The sequence below is a fragment of the Maniola hyperantus genome, chromosome 11 (assembly GCF_902806685.2).
Source record: "Maniola hyperantus chromosome 11, iAphHyp1.2, whole genome shotgun sequence".
Taxonomy (NCBI): Eukaryota; Metazoa; Arthropoda; class Insecta; order Lepidoptera; family Nymphalidae; genus Maniola; species Maniola hyperantus.
In genome coordinates, this window is record NC_048546.1 from 15,065,470 (window position 1) to 15,084,300 (window position 18,831).

An 18,831-nucleotide genomic window follows, 5' to 3' on the forward strand; every position below is an offset into this window, starting at 1 on the left:
CTCCTAACTATTCTTACAAGTATAATATTAACTAGCCGACTCGCCCTAGCTCCGCTTGGGTGGAATTTCTGAAAAATGGGAATCTGCGTTAGAGAACCCAAGTGAAAAATCTCATATGGCTTTAGACTAAGCGGTTAGACCTGCCAGTCAGTTTTTCCTTTTACATAGAAAAAACGAAGCATTTTGTAGGGTTCCGTACCTGAAAAGGGATAAGGAACCTTTATAAGATCACTTCGTTGTCTGTCTGTCCGTCTTTCGTGTCTGTCAAGGAAACCTACCTAAGTGAATTAAGTGGAAAAGTGAATTATCTTATAATTATAACGCACTTATCTATATTTTGCTAAACCCTTCCAGGGTCTCACATGTATTATGTATCTCATGAACATTTTAAGTGGATGCATGTGAAACGCAAAAATAAAGAGTAAAGAATAAAGAAAATCTATACCTAGCGTAGGTACTTCCCGTTGAATCATGGAATTTGGTAAGTAAGTAGGTCTTATAGCACAAGTCAAGAAATAAATCTGAAAACCGTGAATTTGTGGTTACATCACAAAAAAACATGTGTTCATGAACAAATAATTAGTATTTTCAATCAGTACCTAATTGGTCAAGTAAGATAACTACACCTCCCAAGTGGGGTATCGATCATATGAAAGGACTTTACTTGTAGATTCTAAAACAGATCTTTATTTATTTTTATACATTATAGTTTTTGATTTATCGTGCAAAATATCGAAAAAATGCGACTGTAGTACGGAACCCTCGGTGCGCGGTCTGACTCGTACTTCGTCGTTTTTTTAATGAATATTAATCATCATTGCCAAAAGAAAAATTGTATTTATTTAGGTACATACAATGGATTAAAATTACAATTATTATTGTCAAGTGCAACTTGCCAGCACCTGGCAGTTAGCACAGAAGTTCGCATCAAATAGGAGATGAATCTTTTTGCTAAAAAAAATTTTTACAAAAAAAATAAAAACCGACTTCGATACACAAACACTAAAAATTAAAAAATAATTTAATTTATTACCGAATATAATTATGTATACAAGAGTTGATATAGTTCCATAATAATAGTTTTTGGTGCCGGTGCCAATTAGCTTTAGCTGCGCGAATCGTCTAGACTTCATATTTTTATGAAACTCCACAATGGCACCTCATTGGCACCTTACAATTTCTTACCAGAAACCCTACAACTTTTTTGTCCGATCCAGGGTTTGAACCCAGAACTTTATGAGACGTATCTGGCCAATGAGGCGGTCAAAGTAAGTGAAAAGGCTTGCCTAACCGTCACCACTCGACAATACAGTTTGTAACACTAGTTGCAGGCCGAAGGCTTTCAAGTGTCCGCGACTGCTGAAACCGCGCCGACAGTCAGTCAGTTACATCACTGAGCGGGCTGCGCGCGCGCACTCGCCGCTTGAACCACAAGTTAGCAGTTGTAGACTGTAGTTCATATTTGTTATGAGTTCAACAGTGTGTTGACAAAATGATTTTTGGTATGTTTGCATTTATAATTTTTAGTTAATTTATTAATTACGTAAGTGCTTTTAATTTATTCTTTTTCTTTAATTGTTTCTAATTTCAAACCTTGTTTTGTATGGAATTTTTCTAATAATTATAAATAGTTATACCCCTTTGTTCGCATACCTAGTCCACGGCAGATCGAGATGGCAATCAGGGTATGAGGCGGCGGGACGCCCCGCACACTCGCCCGCGCCGGGCTAACGCAGGGGCTGTGCGGGTGTGCGGGGCGTTCCTGCTGCTGAGATAATACCTAACACCCCCACCACCCCAAGTCTTTGCTCATAGTCATACAAAAAATCTCGTCGATCCGTTGCGACGTCATTGAAGGACAAACCAACAAACAAACAAACACACTCGCATTTATAATATGGGTAGTGATAAATTATAGCTGAATTATTTAATTAAGTTTTGTTATTTCAATGTTAAAAGCGTCAGATATAAAATTAAGGCTTTCACAAAAAGACATTAAAACTTGAAAAAATATATACTTACATAAATAATGTTACCGAGTTATTTTTTATTTTATGATAACTTCCGATCATAAAACATTTTTCCTTAAGCCAACTTAAAACGCATCTTTCAATTCAATGGTTAAAGGAAACTGCCTTGACCTTCTTTTTGCAAAAAAAGCTATAAATAAACCCAACCTCGACCCAAAAAGCCAAAGATGGGTTTTGTTTTGACAATAATATTCGTCATCAAGACTTCTACATACCTACATAGAATTATTAGTAAGTTAGTAGGTACTTATCTACTTGTAAGTCACATGTTACGAAATCCGCCCGCCCACGACTTTCGTTATCATTTCATTTTCCGCGTAAACTTCTAATATTTACAATACACTGACTCGTCTATAGGGCCTTGTAATTTTGTTAGAGATGCTAGAGCTGACTTGGACATCACAAGTTCGTATAAAACGTGAGAGCATTTAGCTATGAAAATGCTTATAATATTAAAATAAATTAAACTGTTCTGGCTTTCAGAAAGTCAATATCGAAAACATCAATATCAGTCGACAAAGTTTGGACGAACTTTAAAAGCTTCTAGGTATAGGCGCGTTGGGCGGTTTTGTCTAGAGTCTGCTAACAAGTTGAGAGCCTCAACAACTCAACTCAGAATGTTATTTTAGCGTTTATACTATCGTGAGTGATTTCCGTTATACATACATATCTCACACTCGGCTTTACTCACGTGTTTAGTCGACGTTAGCCCGACTAGTTTCGAACCCATCCGGAGTCCTTTTTAGGGTTCCGTACCTCAAAAGGAAAAACGAAACCCTTATAGGAATTTTGTTGTCTGTCTGTCTGGTACTTCCCGTTGACCCAGACAGAATCATAAATTTGGCAGGTAGGTAGGTCTTATAGCAGACATTCGGGGAAAAATCTGAAAACCGTGAATTTGTGGTTACATCACAAAAAAAAATTAAATTGTGGTCATTAATTAATAATTAGTATTTTCAATTTTCGAAGTAAGATAATTATTTCAAGTGGGGTATCATATGAAAGGGCTTCACCTGTGCATTCTAAAACAGATTTTTATTTATTTTTATGTATCATAGTTTTTGGATTATCGTGCAAAATGTCGAAAAAATACGACTGTAGTACGGAACCCTCGATGCGCGAGCCTGACTCGCACTTGGCTGGTTTTTAAAAGGGAATCAGTTCGCGCACGCGTCGCAGTCTAGAGTCTAACGTCGACTAAACTTGTGAGTAAAGCCGGGTGTGAGATATGTAAACACGTGAGATATGTAAACACGTGAGATATGTAAACACGTGAGATATGTAAACACGTGAGATATGTAAACACGTGAGATATGTAAACACGTGAGATATGTAAACACGTGAGATATGTAAACACGTGAGATATGTAAACAGAATGTTAATTAACAGTTCTCAGAACATTACAATCAGGCCGATTCTCTTGTATGCAATCTCTAAACTGAACTAAAATGGCACATCTAAATTTATTGCTATCCCTTTCATAATGTTGCTTGCGGAAAAGGATAGCACTAGTTTTAGACTTGTTAATTTACTTTAGTTTAGAGATTGTGTACAAGAGAATCGGCCCCAATGTCACAAGGGCCATTTCTTTCGAGTGAGACATTTTGAAATGCGTCGGCCTTCGACTATGCTACAGGCACCGGTACCTCAACATCGTAAACTCGTTAACACACGAAATGGCCCTTCGCTGTGCAATGGTCCAACAGCTGACAGCTCGTGTGTGTCCGTGACTCCGTGGCCCACCCAAATGTTTTGTGTCATTTTAGTTAGTTCATTGACTTTTACATTTTACTTTAGTTTTAAACTACTTGCAGCAGTCCTTGTAGGTACCTATAGTACGCGACAGATCGAGATGGCTATCGGGGTGGGGACGCGCCGCACCCCCGCACAGCCCCTGCGCTATCCCGCACCGGGTTAGCGCGGGGGCTGTGCGGGTGTGCGGGGCGTCCCCCGCCTCATACCCCGACTCGACTTGTCGCGTACTATAGAAATAATTATTAGCGGCTTAGCGACCTTATCCATACTAATACTTATTATAAATATGCGAAAGTGTCTGTCTGTCTGGCTGGCTGTCTGTCTGCTAGCCTTTCACGGCCCATCCGTTCAACCGATTTTGACAAAATTTGGTACAGAATACCGATATAAGTTGCATCCCGGGGAAGGACATGGGCTACTTTTTATCCCGGCAAATCAGAGTTCCCAAGGGATTTTAAAAAACCTAAATCCAAGCGGACGAAGTCGCGGACATCATTTAGTGAATAATAATTATAACAAGATTCATGACTTTCATTGGAATAGAAGAAAATAGCACAAATAGGTAAGTCACGTGACTTATATAGGTAAGCTATTTCTTGAATAGTAGGAATTAGAAAAACTAACGGCATTAGTCATCCACAATACAATACCATGAAGTCAGCTGTCAGATACAACTATAACAACTAGATGTAACTAATTACTGGATGCTGTTTGTTATTACTGAGACAATGGTCTGACGTCATCGCGTTGCACAATTGTAGGGAATCATATCATCACAGGGCTTGTCGACAAATACCTACTACATATTTCTACTATGAACTTCATGGTTAGTTCTCCGAGTGGTAGAATCCCTCGGAAATTAAAAAAAAATAAAGGTTGCAAAATTTTTCATAGAAGTTCCGCATTATTCCGCGGAATTAATTCCGCAGTGCGCGCGCTTCTATACAGTTCTATAGTACACAGATTTTGCGGAAAAAAAACGTACGGAAATTTACCGTAGTGCGCACTCTAAGAGTCTAGAGTCGAAATCTCGTTCTCTTAGTTGAGTTTAAGTATGCGAAAGGATCCGGGAACCCACCGCATGATTATACCAAGTCAACTCCTATGCTAAATGACGAGAGAGAGAGAAAGAGTTATGGAAGACGGATTTGTTCATTAATATCTTCAAGAAAATCCCATCGCCGGCTCACTACTAAGGACGGTTCTCCTCTCAGAATAAGAAGGGTTTTGCCACGGTACGCCGCGCTGCCCAAGTGTGGATCGGCAGACTTCATACATCTTTGAGAACATTATGGAGAATTCCGAGGCAGGTTTCCTCACGATATTGTTTTTCACCATAAAACCAAGGGATATTTAATTGCAACAGTTAGAAGTGCGTGCCCGGGTTCGAACTCCCGACCTCCCGAATAGGAGGCGAACGTCTTAACCACTAGGCTGTCCCCTCACCAGGCACATCCCCATGCGCGCTGCTGGTGCTGGTGCTGGTGCTGCAGTGCAGCAGCGGCGAGCGCTGGCGCTGGCCGGAGGACGCGGAGGACGCGGAGGGCGCGGAGAGCGTGAGGATCGACGCCAAGGTGGGCTTCGTGGACGGAGACCAGGGCGGCAGGAGGTTAGAGCGATACTTATCTGTTACCTACTATCTCTCCAAAACTAGATTAAAGTATATCAAGTTTTTTACATAACTACTGTAAATCTATCTAGATATACAATATATTAGGAACCTAGGTCCTAGGTACATAACAAACACTTGCCCTAACACTGACTTATCTAACGCACAGCCTAAACCGTTGGAAACAGTATGTTCCTAGGAAAAGATTTTTGGCTACTCCACCCCTAAGGGGGTTAAATAGGGGATGAAATGTATAAAATTCCGTCAGTTTTCAAGTTAAGTATATTTATGAAAGTTGGTGTTGGAGCTTTCGGGATAAAGAAGTACGTGTTTCAGGATTTTGAATCCCTCAAACCGTTTTTCGACAATTCCTCTCGAGCGAAGCCGCGGCCGGGCGCGGGGGCGGCTCAGCTAGATGTTAATATAACCTACTAGTTTCCAGGTCTTCAACTATATTCATGCAAAATATCACGTCGATCCGTTGCTCCGTTGCGACGTGATTGATGGACAAACCAACAAACAAACACTCTCTCATTTATAATATTATGGGTTGTGAAGTGATGGGTAGTGGTTGTAGTAGATTCTCGTTACATAATCAATATTCTGATTTTAACCTCAATAAGGTTTTTGTTTGTTTATTGTTAGGTACTATAATTGTGAGGCTATATCAATTAAACACCTCGATGAACCGAACTAACTAAACTAGTAATTTAGCACCTTAGGCGCAACACACACCTGCAGAAGGAAGCGGAGCTGCAGCGCAGTGTCTTTTCAATAACTACTCAAACTAAGCTTTATTGATAAGGAAGCTTTGGAATGAATTGCTCTAAAAAATCTGATCATCATCATGATTCACGATCAATCCATCGCCAGCTCATGTATGAGCTATATTATTTAATCAAAACTGAGTTTATATTATTAAAAAACCGGTCAAGTGCGAGTCGGGCTTGCACACTATCGTACAAGATTGTGTACTTTTTATTTTATTTTTAATTCACGGCGACTATTTTTAAACTTCTGTAATTATCTTCTGTAAAATTCTGTAATAGAAATACACAATAATGTCAAAATTTCAACTCTCTACCTATTACGATTTATGAGATACCCCACTGACAGACAGACGGATGGATGGACGGACAGCGGAGGCTTAGTAATAGGGTTAAATTCACAACCTTCGCATACAGAACGCTACAGTCTTCACATGCCTCCACTCCACTCCGCAGGTATGCGTCGGACCTTAGTCCCTCGTCTCACGCAACGTTCCGTGCGGGCAGATTTGGGCGCCTTGACCCAGTGCGGGAGGATCGCATACTTATTGTCTCATTGTTACAATGGATGCCGCAACTATCCCACCGCTGCTTCTCGTTGAGGCGATAAGCTCCAATAGCATAATATAGCAATAAGCCTCGTTACAGCATCCGCTGATTATTTTATTCTCGTGGTAATCTTATCTGCAATTAGCCTGCCTGAGCACAACAGAGAAGCTCTATTTGCGTGTTCTATCGCCTTTATAATGGGGAGTGTTGTGAAGAGCTTTTTGACCTCATCCCACCCTCCTTTTTCTACAAACGCCCCGCACGCCACCTTTCGCCCTCACCACCTGTGTGTCTGGTGCACTTCGACCGTCCGTTGTGCCTGATCCTTCTTTCCACAACAACACACAGCACAACAAACTGTGGAATCAACTCCCATCGGCGGTGTTCCCAAGGGTTGTTCAAGGGGCGGACCACCAAACTCCTGAAAGGCCAGCAACGCATTGGCTATTTCCCTGGTGTTGTGGCGGTGGTAATCATTCAGGTTACCCACCTGCTCGTTTGCTCGCTATTTTTTTAAATTGGTGTAGATTTCAGACTTATCAGCAACACCCTTTTATTATCATCAACTGCAACTAAATGCTAAAAGTAATAAAATAAATTGCGGTGATTGCCTAGTGGTTGAGACATCGACCTCCTATTTGGGAGGTCGGGGGTTCGATCTCGGGCATGCGCCTCTAACTTTTCGGTGTTATGTGCGTCAAAATCACTCGCTTTAGCGGTGAAAGAAAACGTCGTGAAGAAACCTGTGTGCCTGAGAGTTCTCCATAATCTTCTCACAGGTGTGTTAAATCTGCCAGTCCGCGTTTGGCATGTAGCGGACTTAGACCTGTTCTCAGTAGTGGGTCAGCGATCGAGCAGGTCAGGTCAGTTAGGCAAGTGTGCACTATACGCACGCGCAGTAAAAGTGTAATGTTTACATAACACGCTGTACTGTGTGTCTGTCTGTACGCCCGATTGCTGACCGCTGGACTCTTTGTCGGTTACAAAGACGGTTAGCAATCGGTAATCTGTTGGCTCAATCGATACACCACTTGCGCGTTCTATTGTTATGGTAACTTTTAAATTGTAGCTCCATTACCCACACTCACTGACTAACAAGTACTGAATTTCATTTACTAAAATCAAGAATTTTTTTTTTTTTTTTATTCAGATACAAGTTAGCCCATGACTGCAATCTCACCTGGTGGTAAATGATGATGCAGTCTAAGATGATAGCGGGCTAACCTGGAAGGGGTATGGCAGTTTTTATTAAACCCATACTCCTTTGGTTTCTACACGGCATCGTACCGGAACGCTAAATCGCTTGGCGGCACGGCTTTGCCGGTAGGGTGGTAACTAGCCACGGCCGAAGCCTCCCACCAGACCAGACCAGAAATTTAGAAATTATAAAATTCCAAACCCCTGCCAGGAATCGAACCCGGGACCTCCCACTATTAAGACCACAGCGCTCACCACTGCGCCAGGGAGGTCGTCAATTCAACTTCTATAAGTGTTTGTGTGTCGCCCTCGCGGACGAAGTCGTAGGCTTAAGCTACTGTAAAATATAGCAGGGATTTGGGGCAATACAGTCATAATTCACAGTTTTATTTAATTAAAATAATTTTCTAGGCCAATATAGACACGTAATATCTAACTGAGGCAAGTGGCAACAGTTGCCAGTTACTTGCGCAAGTTCACTCGACTGGAACTGTTTCGGAAATCGGAAATCCCTGAATCAATGTACCTACTTGCTAGTCCACCGGCCAGTGGCCAGTGGCCAGTGGCCAGTGGCCACAGCTGGCAGGTGTATGTAATGTAACCTCTGCTTTTGGACTTCAAGTCAACATTTAGATTGAAATTTACCAACTGCGCTACCCACGTACATTCAAGTCTACGCATCATCATCATCATGGTCAACCCCTCGCCGGCTCACTACTGAGCACGGCTCTCCTCTCAGAGTGAGAAGGGTGTGGCCACGCATAGACTTATCAACGTATAGCTCATACTGCTAGGTCTTCAAACTTGAGAAGTTGTTAGAATCTCTCTAGGTGCTCTAGAGAGAATCTAAGAATCTCTCTAGGTGCTCTAGAGAGAATCTAAGAATCTCATAAATCTCACTAAGAATGAATTTTGATAAATTATAACGGTATCTTAGACATCAAAATCCACGCTAAAGTCGGGGGAAAATCTAATTGAACAATATTCTAGCTGTCTTTCCAAAATTCACAGAGGGGGTGACATAAATTCACAGAGGGGGTGACATAAATTCACAGAGGGGGTGACATAAATTATATACACTTGAAGTCACATTCGTTTACTTGGAAACGTCAGTAATGCGCAAAAAAGCTACAGTGCTAAAGCCTAAAATGTAATCGAACCTACATTAGCCTGTACCTACTATTCCCACCACTGGGCAAGGCCGCTCTCCAAATATTCCACCAATCCTGTGTTCTCCACAACTCCTTGCTGTGTTTCATTCAGGCCACGTAACTATAAATTTATCTAATTTATGACGCCATCGTCGCCTCAGCCTCCCGCTGGTGTTGATGATTCTGGGGAGTTCAGAAAGAAGCACATTTTTCCCATAAGTCCTCCTCCTCTCCTCCTCTCCTCCTCCTCCTCCTCCTCCTCCTCCTCTCCTCCTCTCCTCCTCCTCCTCTCTCTCCTCCTCCTCCTTTGGTGCTGCAAATGTTCATGGGTGGCGGTAATCACTTAATATCAGTTAACCCGCCTGCTCGTTTGCTCGTTATATCAATTTAATAAAAAAAAGTCATCTGGCATACAGCACATAATATGACCTGCCTTTTTTTTTTTTTTTTTTTTTTTTCGCTGGGAAATGCTTTTACGCATCCTCCCCGGAAGAAACGCAGCTGAACCACGTTTCTTCCGGGGAGGTATGTGGGACTCACTGTAACCCAGAATACCCACTAAAACCCAGCGGACCCGTCAGCGCCATGATGAGGCGGCACAGGAACGCAGTTTGCATACTACTATGCCGTCTCAGCGGTACAGATACCTCACAGGGCTTCCCTACAGGATGCCCCTGCCTTCCTCCTCGGGTTTACGGCCCGAGGTAGTGAGCATATTGGCGCCTCCTTTGCCCTTGGCGTTTACGGCGTATGGGATGAGCGTTGGGATCCAGCTCTCTTTCTCGTTCAGCCGCCTCCTTTAATGCGAGCACTTGCTCGCAGAAAGACACTACTGCCGTCCAACAAGTCTCGCTTGTGATCATTGCGCTTATCACGCTTGGGAGCGATAGATCAGTGCCCAAGGTGAACGACAATAGATGCCTCTGCGGCGCCCAGGCTGCGCATTCCATCAGGGTGTGCTGTGCCGTATCGGATGGAGCACCGCATTCGTGACAGGCTGGGGTCACTTCCCGCCTCGCAATCTGGTGCAGGTACTTACCGAAACAGCCATGTCCTGTAAGCACCTGCACCAGTCGATAAGTTAAGGTCCCGTGACGTCTTTTCAGCCAGCGCTCTAGTTGAGGCTGTATTGCTTCGACAGTCAGTGTGCCCGCAATAGGGTTTTGCAAGTCCTCCTTCCATCTGCTGATCAGGACCGTGTGTGCAGTGGCTCTCATGCTTTGAACCTCCTCCGCACTTGGCCACTCACCCCGAGCCCTCAGTCCAGCTCGGTATCGGTACACCTCCGCTTGCACCTCAGCTTGTAGTTCCCACGGTGGGTCGCCCGAGAGCAGCGTAGCAGCGGTCCATGACACTGTACGGTACCCCCGGATATTGCGCACAGCTATTATTCTCTGCGGTCTACGCAAAAGGATCTTATTTTGCGGAGTCAAGGCGTGGGCCCACACAGGCGCCCCATACAGTGCCATACTCCTCACAATTCCCGCGTACAGCCGTCTGCAGTTAGACCCAGGTCCTCCAATGTTTGGCAGCAGTCTACCGAGGGCTGCGGCGGCGTTAATAAGCCTGGGACTGAGCTGCCTAAAATGCGCTCCGAAGCCCCATCGTCCGTCCAAGGTAAGGCCCAAGTATTTCATACAGGCCTTAACCTCCACGACTGTGCCCTGGACGGTAATTTGTGCACCCCGGGGTGGACCTCTGCGTGGGCCGTGGAATAGGAGAGCCTCTGTTTTGGTGATTGAGACCTTCAGGCCCAGCATCCTGATCCTGTCCACCACCATGGACGTGCCAACTTCGGCAAGGCGAGCCGCTGCCTCGTAATTCTCCCCACGGGCAGTGACCAGGGTGTCGTCAGCGTAGCACAGCACCCTCATCCCTGGAAGCAGTGGACCCCGCAGGAGCCAATCGAAACCAACGTTCCAGAGCGCCGGCCCCAGAACCGAGCCCTGCGGGACTCCACTGCCTACGCGGTGCCGGTACAGTCGTCCATCGCTACCTTCCCACATGACATCCCTCTCTTGAAGGTACGCCTCCAACAGTCTCCTGAGATAGTGTGGCACTTCATGATACCGAAGCGCCTCTCGTAACGTCTCAAAGGGGAGACTATTGAAAGCGTTGGCGACGTCGAGAGAAACCGCAAGGACCACATGCCCTCTCTCTGCCGCCTCCGTGGTTAGGCTCTTCAGGGCATCTAGAGCATCTAAAGTCGAACGGCCCGCCCTGAAACCATACTGCACCTCGGATAGACCTGGTCCCACCGTTTCAAGATGCGAAATGAGACGTGCGGCAAGGATCCTCTCGAAAAGCTTGCCCGTCTCACTAAGCAACACAATCGGTCTATATGCCGCAGGGGAATCTACCGGGCGGCCTTCTTTCCGCAGTAGGCACAGCTTTCCATCCTTCCATGACTTCGGGAACTGTCCGGAGCGCAAGCACTTGTCAAACAGTTCCCGAAGCCACTCCGCCAGATATTCCAGTGCTATGTGTATATGTTCAGAAAGAAGCAGATTATTCCCATAAGTCCTCCTCCTCTCCTCCTCCTCCTCATCCTCCTCCTCCTCATCCTCCTCCTCCTCCTCCTCCTCCTCCTCCCCCTCCTCCTCCTCTCCTCCTCTCCTCCTCCTCCTCTCTCTCCTCCTCCTCCTTTGGTGCTGCAAATGTTCATGGGTGGCGGTAATCACTTAATATCAGGTAACCCGCCTGCTCGTTATATCAATTTAAAAAAAAAAGTCATCTGGCATACAGCACATAATATGACCTGCCTAGTCTCATTTAAGTTTTATGAAAAATCTTGAAATGTTTTCAGAAACAACCGACAGAACATCCAATCGGACGACATCTTCCAGCAGCCGACAGACACGGAGGGCTTCTACAACCGCCCCCCCGGCGCGGGCCGCTACCCCGTGCGCGTGCAGCCGGCCAGGAACGACGACAGGGACATCCGCATCAACGGCCGACCCGCGTACAACGACGGCGGACACAAGTGAGTGCCAATCGGACGACATCTTCCAGCAGCCGACAGACACGGAGGGCTTCTACAACCGCCCCCCCGGCGCGGGCCGCTACCCCGTGCGCGTGCAGCCGGCCAGGAACGACGACAGGGACATCCGCATCAACGGCCGACCCGCGTACAACGACGGCGGACACAAGTGAGTGCCAATCGGACGACATCTTCCAGCAGCCGACAGACACGGAGGGCTTCTACAACCGCCCCCCCAGGCGCGGGCCGCTACCCCGTGCGCGTGCAGCCGGCCAGGAACGACGACAGGGACATCCGCATCAACGGCCGACCCGCGTACAACGACGGCGGACACAAGTGAGTGCCAATCGGACGACATCTTCCAGCAGCCGACAGACACGGAGGGTACAACCGCCCGCCCCCCCCCCCCCCCCCGGCGCGTTTATATAAATAATAAAATATTACTCCCATCTCCGTCACCTCACTCCTCTTCTACCCCTCCCATCCTTACCATCCCCACATCTACTCCATCTCCCCACACTTCCCCTCCACCCCCCCGTCTTTCTACCAGAGCTCCCCCTACCAGTTCCCATCATCCCCGACCTCTTCCCGATTTCCCTCTACCTCCCCTACCTCTCCCCTTATCTATCCCACCTGCCCATACATCTACCCCACCCGCCCCCTCATCAAGCTCATATCCCCCCACTTCCCCTTACCTTCCCCTACCACCCCCTAACATCTCCTGACCACTACTCACGGCCCACTCTCTTCCTCCTCACTCCTTTCGGGATATTCGTGTATACAGAATACTTATTCTAGTGAAATTCTAAATCAATGCTCATTAACTATTGTAAAAAGATTAACAAATCAGTAATTAGTATTGTTTTGTTTCCAGAAACGAGAAATATCAGGACGGCACGTTGGACGCGCTGCAGTATTGCAAGTGTGTCTCCACTCCGGATTGTGAACTACGAACCGACTATGCGGTGAGTTTCATACAAATGTTTTTATTGCAAGATAGGCTTGCACTTGGCGACAATCATGCTTAGAAAAGCAATGATGAGGTCTAGGTTGGAGCGCGCGCCTAGGAGATGTCAATTCACTCTTGGCATGAAGGTATTTAGGTTATAGGTAACGTGGCAGAAAACACGGACGCCAGAACTAGAGCAAAGTCTAGAGTCCCTGAGACGTCGCCTCCTGTCGGGGGATTCAGGGTTCGATCTCAGACACGCACTTCTTCGGAGTTATGTGCGTTTTGAACAATTAAATATCACTTGCTTTAACGGTGAAGAAAAACATCGTGAAGAATTATTTCATCTTTTTTCTTTCTCCATATTGTACTCAAAGGTGTAGTCTGCCAATCCGCATTGGCCAGCGTGATAGTATAATTATTGTGACTCAATCTTAGAGAAATTCCGTGCTTAGTAGTGAGCCGACGATAGGTTGATGGTGATTCATTTAAATTCAATTTATTTGACTTCTACGATGTATGCAAATATTGTTTATTGTACTCTTAAAATCCCACTACACTTTGATACCACTACATATTATTTTTGTAGTAGGTAGGTATAATCCAGATATTTTCCATTTTTTTGATATTTTATGGACTATCTTCAGTCATCTTTTGGACTGCGATGTTTGGTGTTGATTTTACATGAGCCTCGTTTCCGTTTTCAGAACGCGTGTGGAGCGAATCAGTATCTCTGTTGCTACAGAGGTGCTGGCAATCAAAACGGACAATCAGGTACAATCTGTCATGTCCGTTATGTTTACAGTTTACACTCTACCACCTCCTATCGAATGTGACGATGTGGTTGCATCAATCTTCTCCCTTACATTACTGAGTAGTCAAGCGCAAATCTGCAAAATATATCTTTCTACTTCTACAAAAGAACAGACACACACGACATAGCTAGAAAGTTTACACAATAGGTAACCTTTTCTTCACTAAAATGATCTCTTCCATACATGAGGCGACCTGTATAAAAGGACATTATTGCCATGAAACGGGAAATTACAATTTCAATATTTTTTTTTCTAGAATACTTCAACGAAGTGGATAACGAGCGACCCATGCTATTTCCGGGACAACCAAACAAAGCAGGCCCATTTCCCCCACCGACCTATGAAAACAACGTTGATTTCCAATCAGGCCACGGATACGGTTCCCAAGGTCAATCTGGTGTACTTGTTGGACCCGGAGGTCCAACCGGAATAATCGGACCCCAGAAAAAACCAGTACTAGCTGGACCCAATGGTCCTACTGGAGTAATAGGACCGGATAGACCTGGAGTAGTATTCCCTGAAAGACCTGTTCTTGTAGGACCGGGTGGTCCAACTGGTGTAATAGGCCCAAATAATGATAGACCTGTTCTTGTGGGCCCTGGTGGTCCGACTGGTGTAATAGGCCCAAATAATGATAGAGCTGTTCTTGTGGGCCCCGGTGGACCGACTGGTATAAGAGGTCCTAATAATGATAGACCTATTTTGGTAGGTCCTGGAGGTCCTACTGGAGTGATTGGCCCAGCTAATAATGATAGGCCTGTCCTTGTAGGTCCCGGTGGCCCTACAGGCATCATCGGGCCAGCGGACGACGACCGTGATGACAAACTATTTGTCAGACCTCTCGGATCTTCCAGCGAGATACGACACAGTGAATCAGCGCAACGAGGAGTATTGGTCGGTCCTGGTGGTCCGACGGGAATAATTGGTCCGGCGTTTAACTTGCCTTATTTGTTTGGGTCCGGTTTCGGCGGATCTGGATTTAATAGACCCGTTTTAGCTGGTCCAGGTGGACCCACCGGTGTGATCGGGCCGAGGCTCGTCGGTCCCGGAGGTCCGACGGGTATAATAGGTCCGGACTTCAATCGTCAATCGCGGGGTCGCGGAGTTCTAGTAGGTCCGGGGGGACCGACCGGGAGAATCGGCCCAAGAAGCTTCGGTAAATAAGTTTAGTGCTGTGATGACTGATGACTAACAAACTAATGTTTACACGTCTGTCGGTGTGTTGTTGGATGTTTGTTTAACGTGAATGTTTCGGTAGACCGATCGCTATAACCACACCTGCTGTGAGAGACCACCCTGTGTGTGAATGTGTAAATAAATGTGTTATTACATGTATATAACGATGCTTGTATGTTATCTATTGCTTGTAAATATAAGTTTCAATAATTTTATATCACGAGATAACAGATCTCATGTGCTTAGTACGATTTTTTTTAAAATTGATTAACTGTTTTGTAACAATGAGATTTTTTTGAGTTAGACATCGCACGTAATAAGTGTTACCAGTAGTATAATATTGTTTCTTTTCACTACCGCATACTAATTTATCTTATTGGGAATTTCTGCACAGTATTATTTGTTATATTCTGCAAATGATCTATGATATACTTCATTTACATAATCGTCATACTGATTGCAGGCTGCATGCATCGCAAAAACAATAAAACCAAAACGTACAATGGAAAGCTATCTAAAACGAAGAATAGTACTCAGTGTGTTTGTTTTTCTTCTTCTTCTTCTCAACTTAAAATGTAATTAGGTTCAAGTTAGTCTAAGTTTACCTTATCATTTGTAATATTATATTATGCTGAAAATGCTTTTGTTTTTCTTTCTCTAATACCATGGACTTATAAATTTATTTTTTGGTGAAATGATCATAGGCACCACAATTTAATGAAGTATTTTTCAAATACTTGATAAGGGCATTAAGCTTAACAGCTTTCAGCATTAGTAAATGTTGCTATTAAAATCTTCAAGCAAAAGTTTCTCAAATATTTAATTTCCAAGAAACGAAGATATTTCAATTTTCAATGAAAACGTATGATTTGTACTCAATTTGTAGGTCATTATAAACTGTAGGCCGAATAACTGAGGTTAATATAAAAATCCACTTGTACGTAGAGACGGTTTGGCAGCCGGCCAGCGGCGGCGTGCGCCGGCGCCGGTTTCCGTTGATAAATGGCAACTCGCCCGAATTACTCAAACCAAACATTTTTGTTGGAACTCTAATAGAATGTCTTATAATTTTTCATTATTATCAACAAAGAGACAATTGTTATGAAATATTCTTGTTTTACTGCAAGCCAAGGGGTGAACTCGTATGTCATATCTTGTCCCGTACTTTTGATCTTGTATAATTCTAGCACTAAACAGCTCCCTTTTCCAAATGTTTAGTATATTTAGTTATAAGTCCCAAGTTCTAAAGGTCGACGTACTTACAATATTTCTCGCCGGCTACTGTATATAGTTGTACCACTTACCAATGGTAGTGATGACGATGATGGAGTAGAAGAGAGCACCGAAGAAAGTCCACTGAATGTGCTCCGTGCTCTCGTTCCCGTCCCAGCCTCTCACCTTCATCTCCAGCAAGATCGCGTTTTCAAAATCCTGCGTAACCGGTTATGAGTTTCACAAGAACAATGAAACTAAACTAAATCTGTATACTTAGTAACTTTTATAATTGACTGTGCACACACAGGATAAAAGAAGGGAAAGTTTTGAACTCAGAATTCACCCGCGTGGACTACACAAATTTCGACCCCCTATTTTACCCCCTTAAGGGTTGAAATTTCAAAAATCCTCTCTTAGCGGATGGCTACGTCATAATAGCTATCTGCATCCCAAAATGGGCCTGCTCTCAGAATGAGGAAGGCTTTGTCAACCATGTTGGCCGAGTCCGGATTGGCAGACTTCACATATCTTTCAGAATTTTTTGGTGCTAGTTTAACATAAATGTGAATGTGTTCACCTTCAGCATGTCGACGACTTCAGCGGTCCAGTTGAGCTGATTGAGATAAGGCACCTTGTTGGTCATGGTCCAGATGCTGTGCGTAGTGTTGCCGCGGATCTGTGATATGTTCATCTTCACCTGCAACCAACTGCACATTCACTTTGTCTCTCTCTCAGCCGTACTCAGAGTCGCTTAATCGTTACTTAAGTTTAGTTAAAACGAGACAGAGCTGTATTTCTCACATAAATCTGTCTCGTTTTAACTCAATCTTGAGTAACGATTATCGACTCTGAGTACGGCGGTCTGCGTCCTATTCTTCTTTTTAATAAAAAATAGCGAGCAAGCGAACAGGCGGGTCATCTGCTGCTAAGTGAATACCGCTGCCCATGAACGTATGCAGCACCAGGATAACGTCTGCAGAACCATGGAGGGTATACCTCTCTCTCATGCTGCGCCTCCAGCTTCTCGAAGGTGACGGCCCCCAGGATGCAGTAGGCCACTACCAGGCTGATCATCACGAAGTGGGAGAACACCACCGAGCATAGCTTCCACGTGTAGTACAGAACCTACAGAGAAGTTTCAAAGTTCGTTGGTTTCGTAATTAGGGTAAAACTCAAAAAAGGGATTAAAATTTTGTAAAATTTTGTGTATTTAATTTAAATTCAATTTTTTTCAATTTTAGTGCAAGATTGTAGAGCTAACAACATCTCTAGATATATACGATATTTACCATATTATATTATTATGTATAATAATATGGTTTTTTTTTAATTTAAATAATTCTCTTTAATGAATAATTTAATGAAGCGGTAGTTTATGGGGCTAGAGCCTCATAAACTACCGCTATACAAAAAATCACGTAATTTTATGACTACAGTCCAAGACTATTATATTACCATAGCGCACTTGCTGGGCGGCGGGGGCGGCGGGGGCGGCGGGGGGTAGTCGACGCGTTCTATGCGCGTGTCACGACGAGACATCCTGGCTCTCCTCTACGAGGATCTTTCTTCAGACAACACTGTATTACTTACATCTACTCAAAGTCACACTAATTGATTGTACACCCACTTAAACTGAAAACGTTTCGTGAACATAAATTCTTTCCCCATCCGCCCTCGGCCTCACTTCACTATAACGCCTATCTAGATATTAGCACTAACACTGAATTAATCAATAATTTATCTTCGATCATTCATTATGTTTGGCTTTGACTCTAAGTTTTCTTAATCATCGTGTGTTTTATTTGCATTTGAATACCTACATCAATGTCAACACAGAATGCACCTCTAGCTATTATTTTCACTATCTTGTAATCGCGAACATCACGGTAACATTCAAATATTTGTGTTATTTAGTGGAGTTGTCAGTAAATGTTGATGGCAGGCGGCGCGGGCGCAGCTCGGTGGGAACTGGGATAAATCGGTACTGGAGGCGGGATTCCGAAGGTTTATTATCCACAACCCAACGTTATTTACGAGGATACGGAGTTTCGCAATCACTGTTCGACGCTGGATCGTACTCAATTTAACTGTTGTGTTGTGAAGCAATCCAAACATTAACATAGATTAATGAAAACTATGGTGAGGGTGAGTGAGACCAAAACTATCTCCGAAACTTTCTATTGTGGTGTTGCTTATTGAAATCAGTACCCTTATTATAAATGCGAAAGTGTGTTTGTTTGTTGATTTGTTCGCGTCACGTCAGCAATCACGTCGCAACGGTGCAACGGATTGACGTGATTTTTGCATGGGTATAGATAAAGGCCTGGAGAGTGACACAGGCTTTTCTATGCCTTATTTTGATTTTCGACTGATCGATGTCTGAAGAATTTATTTTTTACTGGTTTATGCTCGCGACTTCGTCAGCGTGGACTATATGAATTTCAAACCCCAGCTATTTCACAGGGGTTACTAGCTGATGCCTTCGCTCGTGTCCCCCCCCCCGCCCCCCCCCCCCCCCCCCGATTGTCATTTCAGCCTGTCACGTACACAGGTCAATATCATCCATGAGGCATAGTTATACAACTAATATTATGTTTTACACAAAACATACTGTCACAGACATCGTGGCGTCTCCCTC

The 18,831-nt window shown here is 44.3% G+C and overlaps 2 protein-coding genes across 5 annotated transcripts in view; one reads left to right on the plus strand and one right to left on the minus strand.

The window, feature by feature from the left end:
* galene overlaps window positions 1–18,650 on the minus strand; it is a 34,272-nt gene extending 15,622 nt beyond the window's left edge. Inside the window, exons 1-4 of one of the 4 annotated variants that reach the window (XM_034973612.2) lie at window positions 17,649–18,645; window positions 17,190–17,318; window positions 16,771–16,890; window positions 16,283–16,409 (exon numbers count right to left, since the gene is read on the minus strand). In XM_034973612.2, the coding sequence (XP_034829503.1) occupies window positions 16,283–16,409; window positions 16,771–16,890; window positions 17,190–17,318; window positions 17,649–17,732 (460 nt within the window). In that variant the 5' untranslated portion in view covers window positions 17,733–18,645. Of the gene's footprint in view, window positions 1–16,282; window positions 16,410–16,770; window positions 16,891–17,189; window positions 17,319–17,482; window positions 17,610–17,648 lie in introns of those variants that run through there. The other 3 variants (XM_069501722.1, XM_069501723.1, XM_069501724.1) reach the window with 3 other exon arrangements.
* LOC138402995 (collagen alpha-2(I) chain-like) lies at window positions 1,396–15,610 on the plus strand. Its single transcript, XM_069501792.1, has 7 exons — window positions 1,396–1,502; window positions 5,235–5,394; window positions 11,865–12,041; window positions 12,913–13,003; window positions 13,695–13,761; window positions 14,059–14,958; window positions 15,442–15,610. Exons 1-7 carry the CDS (start codon window positions 1,493–1,495, stop codon window positions 15,555–15,557), a joined length of 1,521 nt encoding a protein of 506 aa, XP_069357893.1. The 5' UTR covers window positions 1,396–1,492; the 3' UTR covers window positions 15,558–15,610.
* Window positions 18,651–18,831: the final 181 nt, after the last annotated feature.